Genomic DNA, 19,149 nt, shown 5'->3' with positions numbered 1-19,149 from the left:
GGAGCATAAGATGTGCCACACAGGAACCATTTATATGGATTTTGTTTAAACAATCCATCGGTTTGTAGAAACTTTCATATAGCAGCAGTCTCAATGGGCTTTATAAAAGGTCAAGATGCCAATATAAAATATGACTTTGTATGATAGAGGTGCTGTTTGAAAATTTTAATGTTTGGAAAAACCTGAACATGTTGAATAAAATAGTCTTGGGGGATGGGGCGGGGGAATCAACTTTCAAATAGATGTTTGGAGAGGAAACTATTCACTTAAGGCCCAATTCAGCAAACACTTTTAAGCATGTGCTCAAGTCTCATTGACTTCACTGGAACTTGAGCATATGCTAGTGTTATGCACATGCTTAAATGTTTTCCTAAATAGGGAATCATTTTCAAAATATCCAATATGCCAGTCTGATGAATGGAGGTATGAAAACTTGTTCAGAAAAACAAAAATCCAAAGCAAACATTAGGAGATTTAATGTTGGATAGTCATTAGTTAACAGAGCTCTTACAGAATGATCCACTAAAGATGTAATGATTTGCCAGCAGCAATCTTATGCCTCTTTTGGGTACCCTGCTTGGTTATATCTCAAGATAATTGTTGGCCAAAAATGCCAGAGAAAAACAAAAAGAAGTAAGGCTGAAGCAAAAATAAATATAAGAAATGAAGCCTCCAAGTTCACCAACCGTACAAGAAAAGACCCATTGGTTGAATGGGTGAAGCAAACTGAAGACACAGTAATCTACTATTATTTAGCTCAAGGTCAGGAGTATCTCAGTGTTCAGAAACTTCTTTAAACAACTTGTTGAGTGGGAGTGCAAATGCACAGAGCTGATGAAGTATAACTCACATTGTCCCACCACTTACAGGAATGCCAAATGTAAGAGACAAAAAAGAAAGCGGTGTACCTAAAAGAAGAGACCAGGGATGGGACCTTCTGAATGGGACCTTGCAAAATAACATCCAGCTGACTCATTTCCTTGATAGCTTAATAAGGCTCAAACCCAGATGTCTTTCTTAATATCTTATTACTTTAAATGAGTTACAATTGACTTACTATAGTTTCAAATACTTTAGAATAACAACCTACAGGCCAAATTCAGAAGTAATCTTTATGGCAGTGTGAATTAGACTCCCTTATGACTTTTCCATTTACTATAAGAAGAATTAGAATAGTCTCTAAGAGGGAGAAATGTTAAATCTTCCTTAATACCAAAAGGCAGCATGAATCCAGGGATAAGGCACCAAATTGAAATTTAGGAGGTCTGGCTGCTTCTCCTCATTCAGCCAGGGCATCTCACTTTATTTTTCCCCTCCTGGAGGCTACAAATGGCAAATGTTAGTCAGCTCACTTAATGCAGTACTGGAAGGGGCTCAGATAGAGCTTGTCTCTGTGGTGCCACAGTGCGGTCTATGAGGATGTGAATTGTAGAGCGCTCTGTCACGTGTAGACCCTGCTGGCACAAACTAAAAGGTACCTAGTTTGCATTACCATAGTCTTGTTTGAAAACAGTACGACATCAAGGCAAACTAGGTACCTTTTAGTTTGTGCCAGCAGGGTCTACGTGGGGCAATTAGAGCACATGTTAGAGTGCTCTACAATTCGCACCCCCATAGATCAGACTGCAAGTGCCATGGAGAGAAGCTCTAAAGTGATAAGGGTACTACATGATCCAGTATTGTATTGTATAGTACGGCATTTCTCTGCTTTACCTTCCACCATCAGTAAAGTGGAGATAATGGTACTGACTCTCCTTTGTAAAGCATTCTGAGAACTATAACTAAAAAGCCTGATACAAGTGCTAACTGTTATTAATTGATTATTAGTATGTCTGGCTGCTATGAAGATTCTGAAAAGTCCTAAACACATTTCCCTAATTAAAAGCTAAATGAGGAAGTCAAAAATTGGCTGTATACCATTTATACAACAAACCTTGACCAAAATGAATGAAAAATGTATCGAATAAATAGAATTTTCTTATGTGTCAGAACACGTAATCTATTCATATCCAGAATAATAGTCTCACTTTTGACTAGAGCATATGTAATGCTTTTTACTGGTTAGATATTAGACACTCATATCATGGGGATGAGCACAGTGTATTGATACATCCGAGTAAAAGCATGTGAGAGTTGAGTGTAATTTACACAAACTATAATCTGACAGAAGCATAATCTTATATTTTAAGATTTATTTTTACATTTTGAAGAGTTAATTGCATTGGGCATCCATTTGGTACCCTGCATCTAATTGCTGAAGGCCAGATGTTGTAACCAGGTGCACTAAAATAAATGGTATCAGTGAAATAACTGTAGAACATGAGCACTTACTGTTAAATTTGTAGTTACATCTTTGGGAGTTTTTGTGAGTAGGCTGTCCACAGTAAAATCAGATTACTTATATTGTACATCTGAAGTGTACAAGGCCGAAATAACTTGTCAAAAAATATGATGTTTGGGGGGAAAGTGAAAAAGATGGAGGTCAAAACTAGTCCTACAGGATTAATACCTAACATCAGAAGAGAATGAAGGAAACTAGGGGAGGTATATTTCAGGTGTCTTGGATTCAAACCAAAAGGGTAAAATAGTTTTGATGCATAAACCTTTGTTTTTCATACTAAAGTCAAAATTTGCATACCCACATGAGTGATTTCATATGTTCAGGAAAGATAAAATGTAGGGTACAAAATGTAATCCTATAAATGGGGCTTATTATGGCAAAATACAAAGCATAGTCTCAATGTTCATGCTATGAACTGATCCAACGGAGAAACCTTTTCTAAATTCGTAACTGTTGAATTGAGAGCAACATAGAGATTTTAACAATATCATGCAGCATTTTCCTCAAAGCTCTAAAGAAGGGGGGAAAAAAGTCTTGCAAATAGGACCCGAATCTGCAATTGGCTCCACATGGGCTCAAGTAGGCCACCCATATTGGGTAGATTGCAGGATCAGAGCATCTACCCCAGGAAACAGAAAGAAAAATCACTTTTATTTTGGGTTTTAGTGCTCTTTAAATTGATGTAGCATTTAGATGCCATGCCAGTAAGCACTCCACAATAACTTAAGGCCTGGTAGACACTTAAAAGTTTTGCCAGCATAGGAAAAAAGTGAAAAAAAAAAAAAAAAAAAAAAGTTCTTTTGCTGGTGTAGCTCATGTCACTTGGGAACTTGTATAAGCTATACTAGCAAAACGTTTTTGGTTTTTTGCCTGTATAAACTGAACCTACACTAGCAGAGTTTGCCAATTTAGATATACAGATACAGCGATCCCGGCAAACATTTTAAGTACAGACAAGGCCTTCCAGCTGGTCTGAGCAGGCAAAAATAGTTACCTCTTTTGAAGGAGTCTTGTTGCAAGCAAAAGGGTCTAGTGAATTTTGTTACTGGATGGCCTTTAAATCTGAACTCCTCACAATTTACTTGCTTTCCTTCAGCAGAAAATTCAAAATGTTCTAGAAAAGAATGTTGTTGCCAGTTGAACACGTATCTATTCTCTACTCTCCAGTTTGCAGCAGTGCTGCAGGGGCTGCCAGCCTTGGGGAACAGCAGAACCTTTGTAAGAGTTTTGAGAGTGCTTGTAAATCTTAATGGTACAACCCCCGCCCCAAACCACCGAGTATAGACCCAGTTCCATGAGAGACAATGATTTCTGCCCTACTCCATCCCTCCCAGCTTCACAAATGTTGCATATCTGAACTGGAAATGCCCTCCCTTTTCTCCCCTCCCACCCCCCCCCCCCGACATTCAAACAGAGAAAGAGAGCAAAATCCATCACATGGGACAGCAAAACCTTCTGGTCTAAATCAATAAGGGCTAGAAAACTGTACACACAACTACTCCTAAATCATTTATCACAGTTAAGGTCTTGGAACCCTAGGTTTATCAAAACTTATTTTACACTATAACAGAGGGAATAAATGAGCTATGAAAAACAAAAAACCATTACCACTCTGGCCAGACTTCTTTATCTTTAACTCAAACTATGCTTGGCTATTCACTGACTCTAGCATTTTATCAGTCCAGACAATCAAGTCTTCTCAACACAAACACCCCCCCCCCCGCCCACAGATAGGAGTTTGCCCATATGCCAACTTCAACTTTTGCTAATAAAGGTTTATCATTCCATACATATTTTAACTTGGCTAAAATACAAAAGATATCTAATCCTGACTGGACAAGCACCTATAGACACCCACAACTCCCTGTGAATTTTGGCCTAAATTCCCACCAGTGGTTTTAAGTGCTTCAGTGTTTAAGTGCCCAACTTAAGATCACTTCTGAAAAAATCAGAATGTTTGAGCCAAAAATCAGTGGCAACTTCTAAAAAAGTTTGGCTATAATAGCATTCAATGGTGAGCCAGCGGGGGCTCAACAGGTACTTCTACTGGGACTAGATTGAAGGAATGCAATGACAAGTTCTGCTATAAGGATGGGAAGAGCTATTGCCTAGGTATGTTACTGTTGATGGATTTGGAAGGATTGATTTGGTGTTGGATCAAGATGTGATTGGATTAAGAAGAACTGATTTGGGCTTCTTTTAAGTCTCACTGTTCTGGAACTCACTGCGATCTCTGTTTCCTTTGACAGATTCACTGTAGAAGGATGAATAATATTCTGAATGGTTAGGAAGTATACTATGCAGGGACAGAGTGCGGTCAGCAATCGTGCAGCATGAGGTCCAAAGATCAAATTAAAAAAAAACACCCCTAATAAAACAAACATCACGGCCTAAACAAAAATAGCATCTCACCCAAACTGTGTCGGCTTGTGTATTTCCAGTGACTGGAACCTCAGACCACAATGACACTTTTCCTTGTCAAATTTGTTCTATGATGCTGTTGCTGTCCAGCTCCAACCTTGCTGTCTCATCTCTCTCAATTGCAAGGAGTACAAGGTCACGCAGTCAAGTCTGTCATCGTGTTGAATGCCTGTAGATTTTCCATGTCTTAAAGTGCTCGCTGCATGTTCAGCACTAGCCACTCCAATTGGTATGGTCAGGAAGAGATTCCATTTCCAGTAGAACATTGTCAAGAGATCTGGACGCTCTGAAATTAAAATAAATCTGGACCCCAAGTGACAAAATGTACACCACAGTGTCCTTTGTAAAACCGTACATCTTGAAAGACAATCTCGTGAACCAAGTCTAAAAAAAATGATTTTAAGAACATCCTCCTTTGACTCTTCTAAAGTTTTATTTTGAAGTTGCCTGGGATGGAGGAAACCAGAGAGTAGATACATCTTGAAATCTCTCATATTAAGATTTTAGTTCCCCAAATATATTGTCTAAGACCTTGACATATTTCCTTTGATGGTTATCCTTGGCTTCTAATACAGAATCATTTACAAAATCATCATCCATGTGGCGTACACACCTCTTACTGTAGCTTGGATAGTTTGCATTTTCAAAACCCACTGCTTCCCACCTGCTCAGAGATTCTGTTACAATTTCCTCATACTTCTCTTCAGACGTGAGTTTCCTGAGTTCATTCACTTTTCTCTCAAATGTCTGGAGGACTTGGAACTGGTCAATTTTCTTTTACTGAAGGTTTCCAGCAGCTGCAACCATGCTAACTAAGATCCTATGCCACCATAACAGATTGAGGTAGAACATCCAAGCCATCAAAGACAGGTTGCTTTATCAAAACAAGCATTGATACTATGACCCTTCACAAACTGTAGAGCTGCGACATGTGACTGCACATGTTGTTTGCTCCTCCTCTGAACCGACATTGACTTTAGCATATTGTTGCAGTCACTGTTAACCATATTGTTTTCCAAGTTTCTATATCCCCAAACAACAAAAATGTAACAGCATGCATAATCTGAAAGAGATGAGTATGCTAAGCCATTTGACATGCAAATCTTCATGTGGTGCATTTTTAATTCTATCAAAAGAAGATGGAAAATGGCAGTTTGTAGAGGGGAAAAGGAAACTGTCCTTTTGGCCCATCACTTTCAGTGGCTGGCAAGGACCAATCTGTCAAAGCATTCACAATTGCTCAAATGATGAAAGTTGTTTTCAAGATTCAGTTTTATCAGATGGGAATATCAAACTTATTACAGTAGGAAGACAGCTTTGGCCTGCTCGACTGTTGACCTGTTCATCTACAGGGCCCTTGGTTTTGCTTCTTTCAAGTTCATTGATAGCATCTTTGGATTTTTTTTTCCTTCTCTAAAACCAGACTTGTATTTGTATTGTTTTCATTTTCAAATAGTTATTCTCATACTGGAAGATAAGTTGGAAGTATAGCAGAGATAGGCAGAACTAGAGTGCGGCTGGCTGGGGACAGTGCTGTGGGGCTGGGAAGAGGCGACAGCAGGCAGACAGATATCTCTGTGTCCCACAGCAAGAGCAGGCTATGGAAACTAGCTACAATTGCCGACAGTAGTGCCTTCAGCACTGGAGCATGCCCAGTGGCTGGGACCGCTGCAGGATGGGTTAGGAAACGTCTACTACCACCAGCCAGTGTTGGGCATGCTCAAATGCTACAGGGTTTTGTGAAGGCATTGCAGGAAAGATGGGCATAGGTCCCCTGAAACGCCTATAAAAGTAGAGGCTGATGGCTAGGGGCTGTGTTAGACCCATGCAACCCCTGCAATTGCATCAGCCCTGCGCCAGCGAGGGGGCCCCTTGCCATGGTGACTGACTCGGTTACTTGGGAGGGTGGGGCCCCAGAATTGAGTGGGGGCAGATGTCAGTGGAATTTCTGGTGCAGCTGCTCAGAGTCCCATGCACTTGAAGACTCGGGGCTGCTCAACCATACAACATATGCCCAGTGGAGGTTGCTGCCATTATTTGTGGCCTAGTGGAACCTCTAAGAAGAAAAACGTGCTGGTCCCCAGTACCCGCATTTGAATTTGCCCAGGGAGAGTGCCTCTAAAATGGTGGCTCTCCTATGAATTCTGATTAGCGGGATCACCAATGGCAGACCGTTTTGGTCAGAGGCCCCTCTTCCCTTCCCATTGCCAGGGCGAATTCAGATGCTGACCGCAGAAACTAGCATACTGCCCTTCCTAGACTGACTAGTGTGGAGGGAAAAAAACATTTCTTTTGTATTAATCAGATACCAATGGAATGATAATTATGAATGAAATATAATGCTCTAAGAATTTCAAGCTCCCTAAGCTTAGTGTGTGGCCATATCTGGTGCCTTGCCCATCTGACTGGGAGTTTAAATTAACTTTTTTTTTTTTTTTACTTTCAACAGTACTGGTGTGCTCAGATTCTAATCATGGGATTCTCGCATTTTACCACCATCAGCTATTGTTCAATCTCAGGCCTAGGGGGTTTTATCTAGTGATAGAAACCTTCAATAGTTCCAATGTGATATGATTTGCATAGGGCTCCTAACGTTCAGATTCTTGTCCAAACTTCTCAAGTCTGCAAAGGTAGGACAAGAAATCTCTTAGGAAGAGGCACATTCCTGATTCTCGTCTTGGTCAAAAACCAGAAATGAAAAACACTGAAGCACCTCAAAAATTGGTCATTGATGTGCTGATTCATTCTATGAACAGTAGTGAGAATTTTTTTTTCTGTGAGCTCTCTAAAAGGGAACTAATTCAACATTTATGACTGCAAGAGTAGGTCAGCTTCTGTCATGGCCTCCATTGCTGCTGGCTTCAGAAATAAGTATCTAGAATGAAATTCTGGCTGTATTGAAGTAAATGGCAAAACTCCCATTTACCTGAAAAGATTCCAGGAATGAAATCCTGGCCCCATCCATCAAACTCTAATTAGATTACTTGCTATAGCACTCTCTATTAGTATATTTCAAGTCTTTATAAAGCGTACCTCTTCCGTCAGAAGAGGATTCAGGATGCTAGGACTTCAAAGGGCTAAGGGGTTGTGCACAGAACTACTTCCTCATCCCTGTCCCTCTCCCACTCCTCACCACCAGTAGTCAATATACTACCTCTGAATGCAATGTGACAGTGTTATTTTGTTTTCCTCTCTAGTGCACTTTCACTGAACCTGCTGATTTTGTTGTTCTTGACATGAAGGCATCAATCATTGCAACCTTCTTTGGTAAGTAAGTATAGACTACACAAATACACATACAAACATTGTCTAGGACTGGGTTAATGACTTTGGAAAAGTATCCACATCATATGAACAATACAGATCTGAATGATGCAGACATTTTGGGTTCAGTAGTGAATGCCTGCCATGCCATGCCATGCCATGCCACTTCTGTCAAGTAACAGAGTCACCAAGCTTTGTTTGGCATGCCTGCCATTTGGAGTAAGTGGCACTCATACTCAACTTACATACTGTGGCACGGGGGCAGGGCACTGCCCCCTCCTTTGAACAAGTTCCAAGAGCTATTAAGTCCATTCACTTGCTGGAAGAAATCTGTAGCAATTTAGGGGTGGGAAGGGCGGAATAAGATTGCTATGGCATACTCCAGTCAAGATTAAATTTAAACATATTATTATAGTGTCCGTCCACACACTATGGGGAATTTTAATCCTCTCTAAAGTAAAAGAGTTAAACTGAATGGTTACACATTAGATTATTAAAGAAGGAATGGAGAACATTCTCAATATCAGTGCGTAATGTGGAGTTCTGGCGGCAGTGCCCCAGAAAAGTGGAGCAGTTCCTCTACAATTGGGAGCAGATTCTCCATCCCATATGAGCTGAATTCTGATGCAGTGGAGTGGAGGGAAAGAGAACACTGTAGGGAGGTGGTTGCTTCTCCCTGATCTTTAGCCATCCAGCCCCGTGTAAATTAAAGCTGGACATGCAGCCTCCTGAATCCATCCCCAAAATGAAAAGGATCTTAGACATAATTCACAGTCTAAGCAGATTTATACTCAACCCATAAGAAATATTACCTCATCTGCATGAACTCCTCAAAAGGGAAGAGGAGTACTTGTGGCACCTCAGAGACCAACAAATTTACTTGGGCATAAGCTTTCATGGGCTAAAACCCACTTCATCAGATGCGTGCAGTAGGAAGATATATATACACACAGAGAACATGGAAAAAATGCGGGTTGCCATACCAACTCTAATGAGACTAATCAATTAAGGTGGACTATTATCAGCAGGAGGTAAAAAAAACTTTTGTAGTGATAATCAGGATGGCCCATTTCAAACAAACAGTCTCTAAGGTGCCACAAGGACTCCTCATTCTTTTTGCTGATACAGACTAACACAGCTGACACAGACTAACATGGCTACCACTCTGAAACCTGTCAAACGGGAAGGTACCGGATACAGAAGCAAAACACAAGAATAAGCACGCACCAGAGAAACAAATCCTTTCTGAAGCATCTATATGTACCTTAAATAAAAAAACTAAGTGCAGCTATCAAAGCCTATGGATTAGGGGACCTATTAGACCAAATTATTAAACTGTATGTAGAGTTTAGAAATGTATGAAGAGTCTCAGGTAGCCCTGTGTAACAGGAGAGGTGTGGATTGCACAGAACTTGGAAATAAATATCTAGCTATATCTCCCTTCCACTGTGAAATAAAGACAGAGGCAAAACTTCAACAAACCTGTGCAAAATGGGGAATGAGGCTGCATGGAGAGGAAGGCTACATGGCATGCTACTCTTCATAATGTGCAGCTACATGCAATGAGGTTTGCGGTTTACAAAGCAATGCACACTGTAAGTTGTTGCTGCTCAGAGCAGCCGTTAATGTCCCTGCTATCATCATGTGACTCCTCCCATCTACATGCACAGTCACAGTGGGGTACCACTGACTGTATGAGGCATGAAGCACCACACTGCCATTGCTGGGGGAGGATGTGGATGAGAAGTTGCAACAAGTGGATGTCCAGCAATCCACTAAATATTTCTGTAGAGTCTTGGACTCAGTGCATTCAATAGATTGTGCCCCCTAACCCAGTCAGATCCACAGCACCGTAAGGTCTGCCCCAGGCAGGGGAGAAGAGCGTGAATCTGTGCATTTAACACAGTCAAGGATCTTGAACAGCACATTCAACATCTGTGTATTTCTAGCCACAGAAGCCAAGGGACATGGTCCTAAATCGGACTGTGAACAATTGAAATAGAGATGGGACACGGGAGATTAGGAGGGTGAGCGTGTTTGTAATACAGGTTAATGCACAATATAGTCCCTATAACGAGTCCAGAAAATTGAACATTTTTGTATGACCATTAATTAGCAGACAGCCCTATAATGGTAAGTGAGATCTACCTGTCACCATCATATAGTTCCCACATTTAAAAAAAAAAAAGCATTGAAATAGTTGAAGTATAAACCTCAGCCTCTGGTGATACGTTAATTGTAGGAGAATAGGAATTGCCAAACCAAATCAGGTCAGTGGTCCATCTAATCCAGCAGCCTGTCTCCATCAGAGCCCAATACCACCTGTTTCGGCACTAGAGCTTTCATTTGTGTTGTGTTAAGGAATAACCTGCCTATAGGGGAAGTTTCTTCCTAACAACCCCTCCCTAGTCCCTCAGTTAATTGTTGATTTGTGCAGCCATAAGGCATGGAGGTTTCTATCCCTAACATTATTTATTCTATGTTATATACTTGTGGGTGCTCTCATTACTCATGAAAATGTCTAATCCTTTCTTAAGCCTGTTAAGCTTTTGGACTCAATTGCATCTTTTGGTGGTGAATTCCCCCAAGTTAATTATGTGTTATGTGAAAATTTAAGTGTACCAACAGTCAGTCAATCTCTACTCCCCTGCAAAAACACACACACACACACACACACACACACACACACACACTGAAATATGTCTTTTCAAACGGAATTCTACTTGTTGCTGGCAAAATGTTAATTTCATTTTTGAAAACAGGTTGATTATAATAAATCTGAGCTCCAGAAAATCCAAGCACAGAGGCATGTGCTGAAAGATGCTGGCAGTTGCCTGTTTACCTGACATTGTATTTTCTTTGTTTTAGCTTTGTTTCTGACTTGTACATATGCAACTAAAGAAGCCACAAAGAAGAACAAAAAGGCTAAACTATGTAAGTAGTCTCAGCAGCATGCCTAATTGCTTCAAAACAGGAATGTCCAGTGCAGAAAAAAGCCATAACTTCACTCAGGTTATCTTCTGTGAACTCCTTGGGGCTTCCGTTAGGAGCCATTAGGCACATACAACAATACACAGCCTCCTTTGCATAAAACATATAGATTTCATTATGTGATGCATATATCAAGTGAACTATATCTAATACAGCATATGACATACTACATATAAATACTGAGATACCATAGTGAAGAGCCTGGTAGAAAAGCCTAGGTAAGAGACAAATACATTGAAATACACACACTGGAAGGTGAACCCTGTGCATCTTAACCATTGGAAGGGGACATTATATGGGGACTTCTAGCTACAATCCCAAAAGGACTTTTCTATGCATTCAGTTTTGCTGCATTGGGTGAAATGCAAGCCTGCCACTAGGTTGTATAATCTAATTGGGGATGATAAAACAGAGCTTAAGTTTATATTTATATCCCTTGTTTGCTGTGCATAGCAGTCAAACATTTTTAATGGTTTAGGGCAAGATCATAGCATTTTGCCACAGCCTTGCCTTGGATGGTGAAACAGAACCATATTACCACTAGGGGAACACTGACAGACATTCTGCCTCAGGGATGCATACAACTCCCAGCTCTCACTTCTGCCCCTTTCCCCCATCGTATGACCACAATCTATCCCATAATGATTAGAATATTTTATATTACACTGGAGATTTCCTTTAGGGTCAGAAATGTCCATTTACTTCCTCAATCCATCTTTAGTTACAACCCTACCCTTGTCATGTATTTATTATGTTACATGCAAACACACCTCTTGTGCCCTGAAGGAATTCGCCCATATGCTCAAAGAGGGCACTATTGTGCATTACATGGTTACACAACTATTGGAATATTAAATCTAACTTTTCAGCTTTTTTGCATTCACAGATGTACCTGAGCTAGACTGCGATATCAAAGCAGGGAAGATAATCAATCCGGAATTCATTGCAAAATGTCCACCAGGATGTCAAGACATAAAATACCGTGTTTATGGCACCGACATTTATGCTTCTTTTTCCAGTGTGTGCAGTGCTGCTATCCACAGGTCAGCAGCTTTAAACTACCGAGACACTCTAGTACAGAATTATAATTCCAGTGTAGAGGGACATTGGCTTTGGAGCTTATTAAACCCTGCCTGGTCTTCGCAGATTGGATTGCAGGCCACGATTCTTATAGAAAAGAGTATAAGAGAGAGACAGTATTTGATGTGATGGCGGGTCCAATCTGACAGTGCTAGGCACCAGAACTTCTACTGAAATCATTTGTTGTGCCCAGCTCTGCCACTTGCCTGCGGGGTGACCTTGAGCAAGGCACTTCACCTCTCTGTGCCTGTTTCCCCATCTGTAAAGTAGGAATAATGACATTTTGTTGTAGAGGGATTTGAGATCTACTGAAGCAAAGCGCTGTAAGAGCTAGATGTTAGTTATTACTGAGCGTGCTTAGCACCTTACAGGAGGGGCTCAGACTTTTCCAGATCACTCATTTATGGATAGCAAATGACTGTTGTTGCACTATTTTATACCATCAGAAGTGTTCATGGTCTCACATAAATAATAATCTCACTAATAATATGTAGGCAATGTAGGTTATCATCTGTCTTGGTAGGATTCTTTTTAGTGATCCCGTTTAAGCTAGAAAAGACCCTGAAAACATTCACTGAAAGCATCTGCTGCAAACCAGGGGCAGATGTAGCCTCCCAAATCAATGGATACACTCTTCTAAATTGCCAAGGGGGCTCCAGTCACCTGCAGCATGACCCCCTACCCAGCACCACAACCCTAGTCCCAACCCAGTGTGGAAGGGAGGGCTGAGGGGGTAGTAGTGGGGCTGGAGAGCAAGCCCATCCCACACTCATCCTGTAGTGGTAGCTCCTGTCCCATGGGCTGGGCCTAGCTCCACAAATTGTGACCCGGCACTCAGGTTCAGCCCAGCTGCTCATGACTCCCTCTCCTGTCCCCGGTTTTCCCTCCTCACCAGGCTGGAAGAAATGTACATTTGGCTGTTTTTGCACCTTGGGGTGCAATTGAACCCATGAACCCACACTAAAGCCATCCAGGCTCCAAATATTGAGTGACAAACACATCACAGAAAAAACAGAATTGGTGAAAAGGTACTTTACAAACTGCCACACCAAACTGCAGGCAATTCACTGGTGGAGCATAGCGTACACTGAGAGAGACACACTGTGTGGATAAAAATCCTATGCATCTCTTTATTGTACCAGCTAGCTTTTATGTATATAGACTACTGCCATCTGCTGGCTGAAGTAATACGTGTTCAGGTGTTTGTTATTGAATTATCAAGTGACTAGCTTACAAAAAACAAATTCTTCCCTCAAAATACTTGTGTACAATTCCCATTGACTAAAATGAGAATTGTGCATGAATACCTAAGGGCAAACTGTATCAAAAACAATTTAATCCTAACACAACATAGTGACTGAGAATATAGTTTCTCCTGTAGTTTAAGTGGTAGATACCTGTATTTTTGGAGCAGAAGGTCTTAGTTTTCTCTAGGTGCCATTTGAGTTTGGATTTGTTGACTATTCTGATGTGTGTATGAAATCTGTGAGTTTCCTTTTCTTCTATTGCCAGCAACAACTTAAATTATTCAAAGAGAACTGTAAAGCTCTAAGTTACTTTTCACCATTTTATATTTTTCATTCCACTTAGCATAGGTTGCTCTGTTTATAGTAGGAGTCACTTCTTGGTTTTCAAACTAATGCTTCAGTGTCTGCAGAACTGAGACTTCGTACACATTAGGATTCATATAATATCACATGTGGTAAACACTTCGTAGCATTCAGCACACACCGAAGCTGCCATGTTTTCCACTGATTTCAGTGGTGTTTCTTTTGATTTACCCCAGGGTGAGATCAGAATCAGGCACAATCAGATACAGGTAATACCTGGTTGATTTCTTTCGAACAGGAAAAATACTAAGTTCTGCGAAATAAAGGGGGAAATTACCCTCCTATTTGTCAAAATTTATTTTAGATTCTTGGGCCCTGAATCTCATCCTACATACATATCCATAAATCACAAGTTAATGTACTTACAATGATATAAAGGCAGTGAGATCTGACTCAAGCTCTTGAACCTTAGAAGTTTTATGTCAAATCCTGCCCGATTTAAAAATCCAGCTGAAGTCAACATGGTTGCACAAAGTAACTCAGGAAAGGAGTTCAGCCCTTTTTTTCTCCTATACACGTAGGTACTTCAAGAGCCAGGGACATGTTCTGAACCGGCAATGTTGGTCAGACAACGCCATCAGACAATTTACTTCAGCCATATACTGACGCTTGAGTCAGATTAAAACACAAGACCCCTGAGTCAGCTGCAAGTGCACAAACACTTCCTAGCCTGCAGACTTCTCCAAGTTGCACTGAGGACTGTTGTAAACTCAACCATGTCATTTAAAAATGAGAGAGAACACCTTCCTAACTCTTGTACAGTTGAACACTTTCTAAGTTTCTCTGCCTCATTTCTGATATCATTTAACACTTCCCAACCCCCTTTTGTAGTGGTACAATTGACAACTCAGGAGGGAAAATCCTTGTTCAGAAAGTTGCTGGACAATCTGGTTACAGAGGGAGCTTCTCCAACGGAATCCGATCCTTGTCCCTACCACGCTGGAGGGAGTCCTTCATTGTTTCAGGTACTACCCTCCCTACTCCCGCGCCAAAAAAAAAAAAAAAAAAAAAAAAAGGCAATCTACAGAGCTAATTCAGTTATTATGTTATACTATCACACTTTAAAGTGATATATATTCTATGCAAAGGAACTGGTCGGTTGAATGCATGACCAAAGCCCCATCACTCTGTTGTGTTGTTAAAAGCCTATCCAAATAAATGGTCACTCAGAGTAGACTGTATACCTTCATAATTTGATACCTCTGCTTTCTTACATGCTTTGATGTGCAGTGAAATAGATAACAATGTATCATCTGGGGCATCTGAGTTAGCACCCATTTAAACAGATGAGGCAGTTCACATCTTAGAGCTATTATCTGCCTGAATTTGCAGAGAGCCTGAAACATCTGTTTCAGTTAAACTCACTCCATGCTTTGAAGCTTTCCTTCCTAACCATAAACAGGAAAAAACTTTTTGTTGCAGTTATTGACCACAGCAAGCAGTGCCAGGGCTCTTTATTAGAAGAAATACATATCCTAATTAAAAAAAGATGACCAGTCCCATATCTCAAACCATATTCAGTGAATGCTCTACAAGTGACTGCTCTGATGAAGCAGCATCCTGTCTTAAGTGACCACATCAACATATCCTAAATGTATTATTACAGTTCTGCTCCACCTCTAGTAAGCAGCCAATTTGTGTCAGGTCCATTAAATTTTTACTTAAGTCAGATTTTGTTGTCCTGAATTCCTCCCCACCCCCATACCAACACTCTACAACCAGTTACACTAACTTAGGGCTTGTCTTTGCACCCCTCTGGGCACATGCTACACTGTAAATTGTAGCATGCTCTGAAGTGTTGCGCTCTCACTGCCCCACGTAGATCCTGCTGACACGCTCTAATCTAAAAGGTTCCTAGTGCAGGTTGATGTAATCCTGTTTCAAACAACACTATGTTAACATACACTAGGAATCAGTGACAGCATGACACTTCAGAGTGCTCTACTGTTTACAGTGTGACATGTGCCCCATAGGGGTGTAAAGACAAGTCCTGACAGTCCCAGGCCAAATTCAGAGGTGATGTCTAAATTAAGTCCCCTTAAACTCAACTCTACCAATGCATTAGAGACGTCTAAGTTCGTACAGGAGGTGCTAACTTACATGGTTTTATGTTGCTTCTGTATTGAACCTCCTGTCACACAAGTGGATGGCGGTGTGCACATTTCCACTGCTTGGCTAAGACAAGTAACCAGCTACTACTAGTTAACTACTAGTATTTCAGGCATACCTTGTGGAAAGATCAACATAGCACAAATGTATGAACAGCCATTCCCAAGAAATTCAAGTGAAGAAATATTTTTTCTTGTTAACAGCAAATAAGGGGTAGGAATATGATCAAACTGAGCTGTCATTTGGAATTTGAATGAATGTTTGTGGATGCTCTTTTTGCAGCTAACAGCCCAGGCCTGGCTCACATTTTAAGAGGATTTACTTTGGATAGTTAGGAATTTCCGGTCATGACCGAATGGCCTCTGGTACTTGCTTTCGTCTAACAAACATCAAATTCTAACTGAGCAGCAATTCAGGTACTACCCAGTCAACTTTGAAGTCCTCACAACAACAGCTCCTCCTAATTTTTCAGGCAGCAACACCTCCTGGTTACATAAACACCATGAATAGAGGGTGCAGAAGAAAGTTACAAACCTATGTAATAGAGAAGGGAAGACTAGGTTCAAGCTAGACTGGGTACACCTAGGAATGATAACATTCAAATGCCTCGAGTAAGGCTCCAATCCTGTCTGTGCTTAATTGTTTGCACTGTGAGTGGCCTTACTGAAATCAGAGTTTAAGGCCAGAAGGGACTACATCACAGGCCATTAAACTCCACTCAGTTAGCTCTCCATTGAATCCAATAACTTGGATTGGACTAAAGTATTACTGCAGTCCAGAGATTAAACTATAGCATGCCATTGGCAGAAAATAGGAGGGACCGAGGTACACCAATGGCCACAGTGGGACCGAGGTACACCATGGCAGGGAATTGATTGGTCAGTGGGACTAATCATAGTAGTTCATGCAGAAAGAGTCATATTTAAAGGGAAGGTAGTCCTTACTGGGCCTTCTGAAACATGTGGTTTTCTTTGTGAGGAATTTAAAGGCTAAAAGATGGAGATCCATAACTCTTCATCTAGTTTTGCTTCAGTTGGCCTGTGGCTGGATGCAGACAAACCCCACTGGCAAAAAAAAAGTTTACATTTGTTTGTGAATTATTACTTATAAGAAAAGAGATGCATAAAGACTAGAAATACAAAATACCAGAAAAGCCAATGGAGGCATCTGACTCCAGGTCAGCTTTGACATCTGAGCTGAGGAATTGTCTATACACCAGCCAAGTTAGTTGTCAGCAAATCAAAAGCGAACATGGTATTGTATGGTGAAAGCGTGCTGACAGTTTGTTCCCAGATAGGAAACTTACCAGTTTAAATATCACAAACTATTGAGATGAATAAGCATCTGCAGAAGAGGAACAGTTAAGGGGCCTGGCCTGCGAAGTGGTGTGACAGAGGAGAAGTGGGGAACAAGCACAAGGCATGGTCATTGGGATTGAAGTGGTGAGCACGCTAGGAGGTATGCAAATAGACTCATTCATTTTCAAGTTCCAAAATGTCTTGGCACTCATGTGAATGACTCCATTCAGGTTAATGGGAATTTTGTGGCTACTAGGTAAAGAAAAGAGAGTCCCAAATGTCTGAGTGTGCTAGTGACAAGTAAGTAGTGAGAGGGTGGGGAACATTTCACCTATGCACCTATTTTTCAAACATCCGTATGTTCAATAATACTCAGTTTTTCAACCCATCTTTAACAGCAACCCCATCTTTCAACGCATATTATTGTTATATAAACTCCGATGGATTTTGTGGCAGCTTTCTTGTCACTGTAAGAGTAGCACGATTGCCACACCAATAATCAGCTCTCCATTTAGAGCAGCTCCCACGGATGCATGGAACACCCAGGGGACATAAACAGTTCTTTACCAAAGATGCCAGAGCTCACCGAGTGGCCAGTCACACCAAGCAATTTAGCGTTAGCTGCACATTTGCAGACCTTATTTAAATTACAAATCACATGTAGTACCAGATATTAAGACAAGACCGTCTTTCACGCCAGTTGTACATCAGTGTAACTTCTTTCAACTTCAGTGAAGCAACTCCTGACTTCTAGCAGTGTAAGTGAGCGCTGAAACGGACCCTTGCATCTTGCCATGTTTAGAAAGCAAATTCACTTCATCACCTGGTGATTTTATTGGTTACAACAGCGCAGGCTTTCAGAGGAAATGGAATAAAGGGGCTGGAGTTGCTAAGAAGAGATTGAACTGGGGAACAAAGGCAATGCTTCTCTGACTCAGCTATTGTCCTTATATGAAGAAGGTTAGATTCTGGCATAAACCCCAGCAGAGGCCCATGGATGTAGCAAATCCACTAAGGGATGAGGATCTGGCAGAACAAGAGAGCCACACAACTTAAAAAGTACAGGCAGCGCCATCTGACATGAGATGTTGCCTTGGTGATGCTGATTCAGTGCCTCTCCTCAGTAGCATCTGCTGGCACAGCTTCTATGGAAGTTAATGCTTAAGCAGGAACACCCCCTGTCATCCACACTGGTACATCCCCTCTATGGCACAATGGCAGGGGGAGGGGAGAGAATAACTGTAGCTGGGGTAGGGAAACACAATTCACATCCTTCTGTGCCAACGTTTCTGAATCTGGCCCAGAGTATAGAGTGTACTCTGGCTTCTCTAGTACTGTGAACACAACAGCATCAAAACTACTACTTAAGAGGAGTCCTCATAGCCACATGTCAATAGACATGCCATCTGGTGTGGCACTAGAAAGGTCTGTGGTTTACAGCATAACAGAACTGTGCCTCATTTTCAAGGGAAGGACCCTCATTTTAGATCCAGATATAACTACTATATGACCCAGCACACACACATGGGAGGGAGTCTCACTGTTATTATTGTAAATGACACATTAGAAATGATATATCATGAAACAGAGGTTTCAAAAAAAATGATGTAGTTAAAGAAAGGGATCCCATGTCATGTAGCGCTTCTTGCATGAGTACTTCACTTGTTCCCCTTATTTAGATATTGGTGTATTTAGTGGAATGATTTTTAGACATTATCATGGAATCAAGGAGAACTGAGGGACTTACAGGGTTTGGTTTTAGAGCCTGATTCTGCACCATTACATTTGATGCAAATTTTGCCCTGCGAGAACTTGGAATTCTTTGGATGTCAGCTTATCATGTGGGTTATATTTTAGAATTCACTGAGCTATTTACAGGACTGTTTTCCATTACATTTAAAAGGTTCCTAGTCCATATCGTTCTGAATCTGATATATTCTTTTCTTTTGCAGAAGGCAAACCAAAGAAAGGTGTGACATACCCATCAACTCTTGAATATTCTTCCTCAAAAAGCTCACCTGTTAAAGCAGGCAAG

The 19,149-nt window shown here is 41.0% G+C and overlaps 1 protein-coding gene across 2 annotated transcripts in view; it reads left to right on the top strand.

The window, feature by feature from the left end:
* Positions 1 to 19,149, top strand: part of VIT (vitrin) — an 81,298-nt gene that overhangs the window by 13,789 nt on the left and 48,360 nt on the right. For both annotated transcript variants that reach the window (XM_054021395.1, XM_054021394.1), the window contains exons 2-6: positions 7,960 to 8,029; positions 10,895 to 10,960; positions 11,904 to 12,060; positions 14,539 to 14,672; positions 19,067 to 19,144. In XM_054021395.1, the coding sequence (XP_053877370.1) occupies positions 7,999 to 8,029; positions 10,895 to 10,960; positions 11,904 to 12,060; positions 14,539 to 14,672; positions 19,067 to 19,144 (466 nt within the window). In that variant the 5' untranslated portion in view covers positions 7,960 to 7,998. The remainder of the gene's footprint in view (positions 1 to 7,959; positions 8,030 to 10,894; positions 10,961 to 11,903; positions 12,061 to 14,538; positions 14,673 to 19,066; positions 19,145 to 19,149) is intronic.

Source organism: Malaclemys terrapin, chromosome 3 (genome assembly GCF_027887155.1).
Source record: "Malaclemys terrapin pileata isolate rMalTer1 chromosome 3, rMalTer1.hap1, whole genome shotgun sequence".
Classification (NCBI taxonomy): domain Eukaryota; kingdom Metazoa; phylum Chordata; order Testudines; family Emydidae; genus Malaclemys; species Malaclemys terrapin.
Note: the sequence above shows the minus strand (reverse complement) of the source record. Positions and strands in the feature narration are given on the sequence as shown.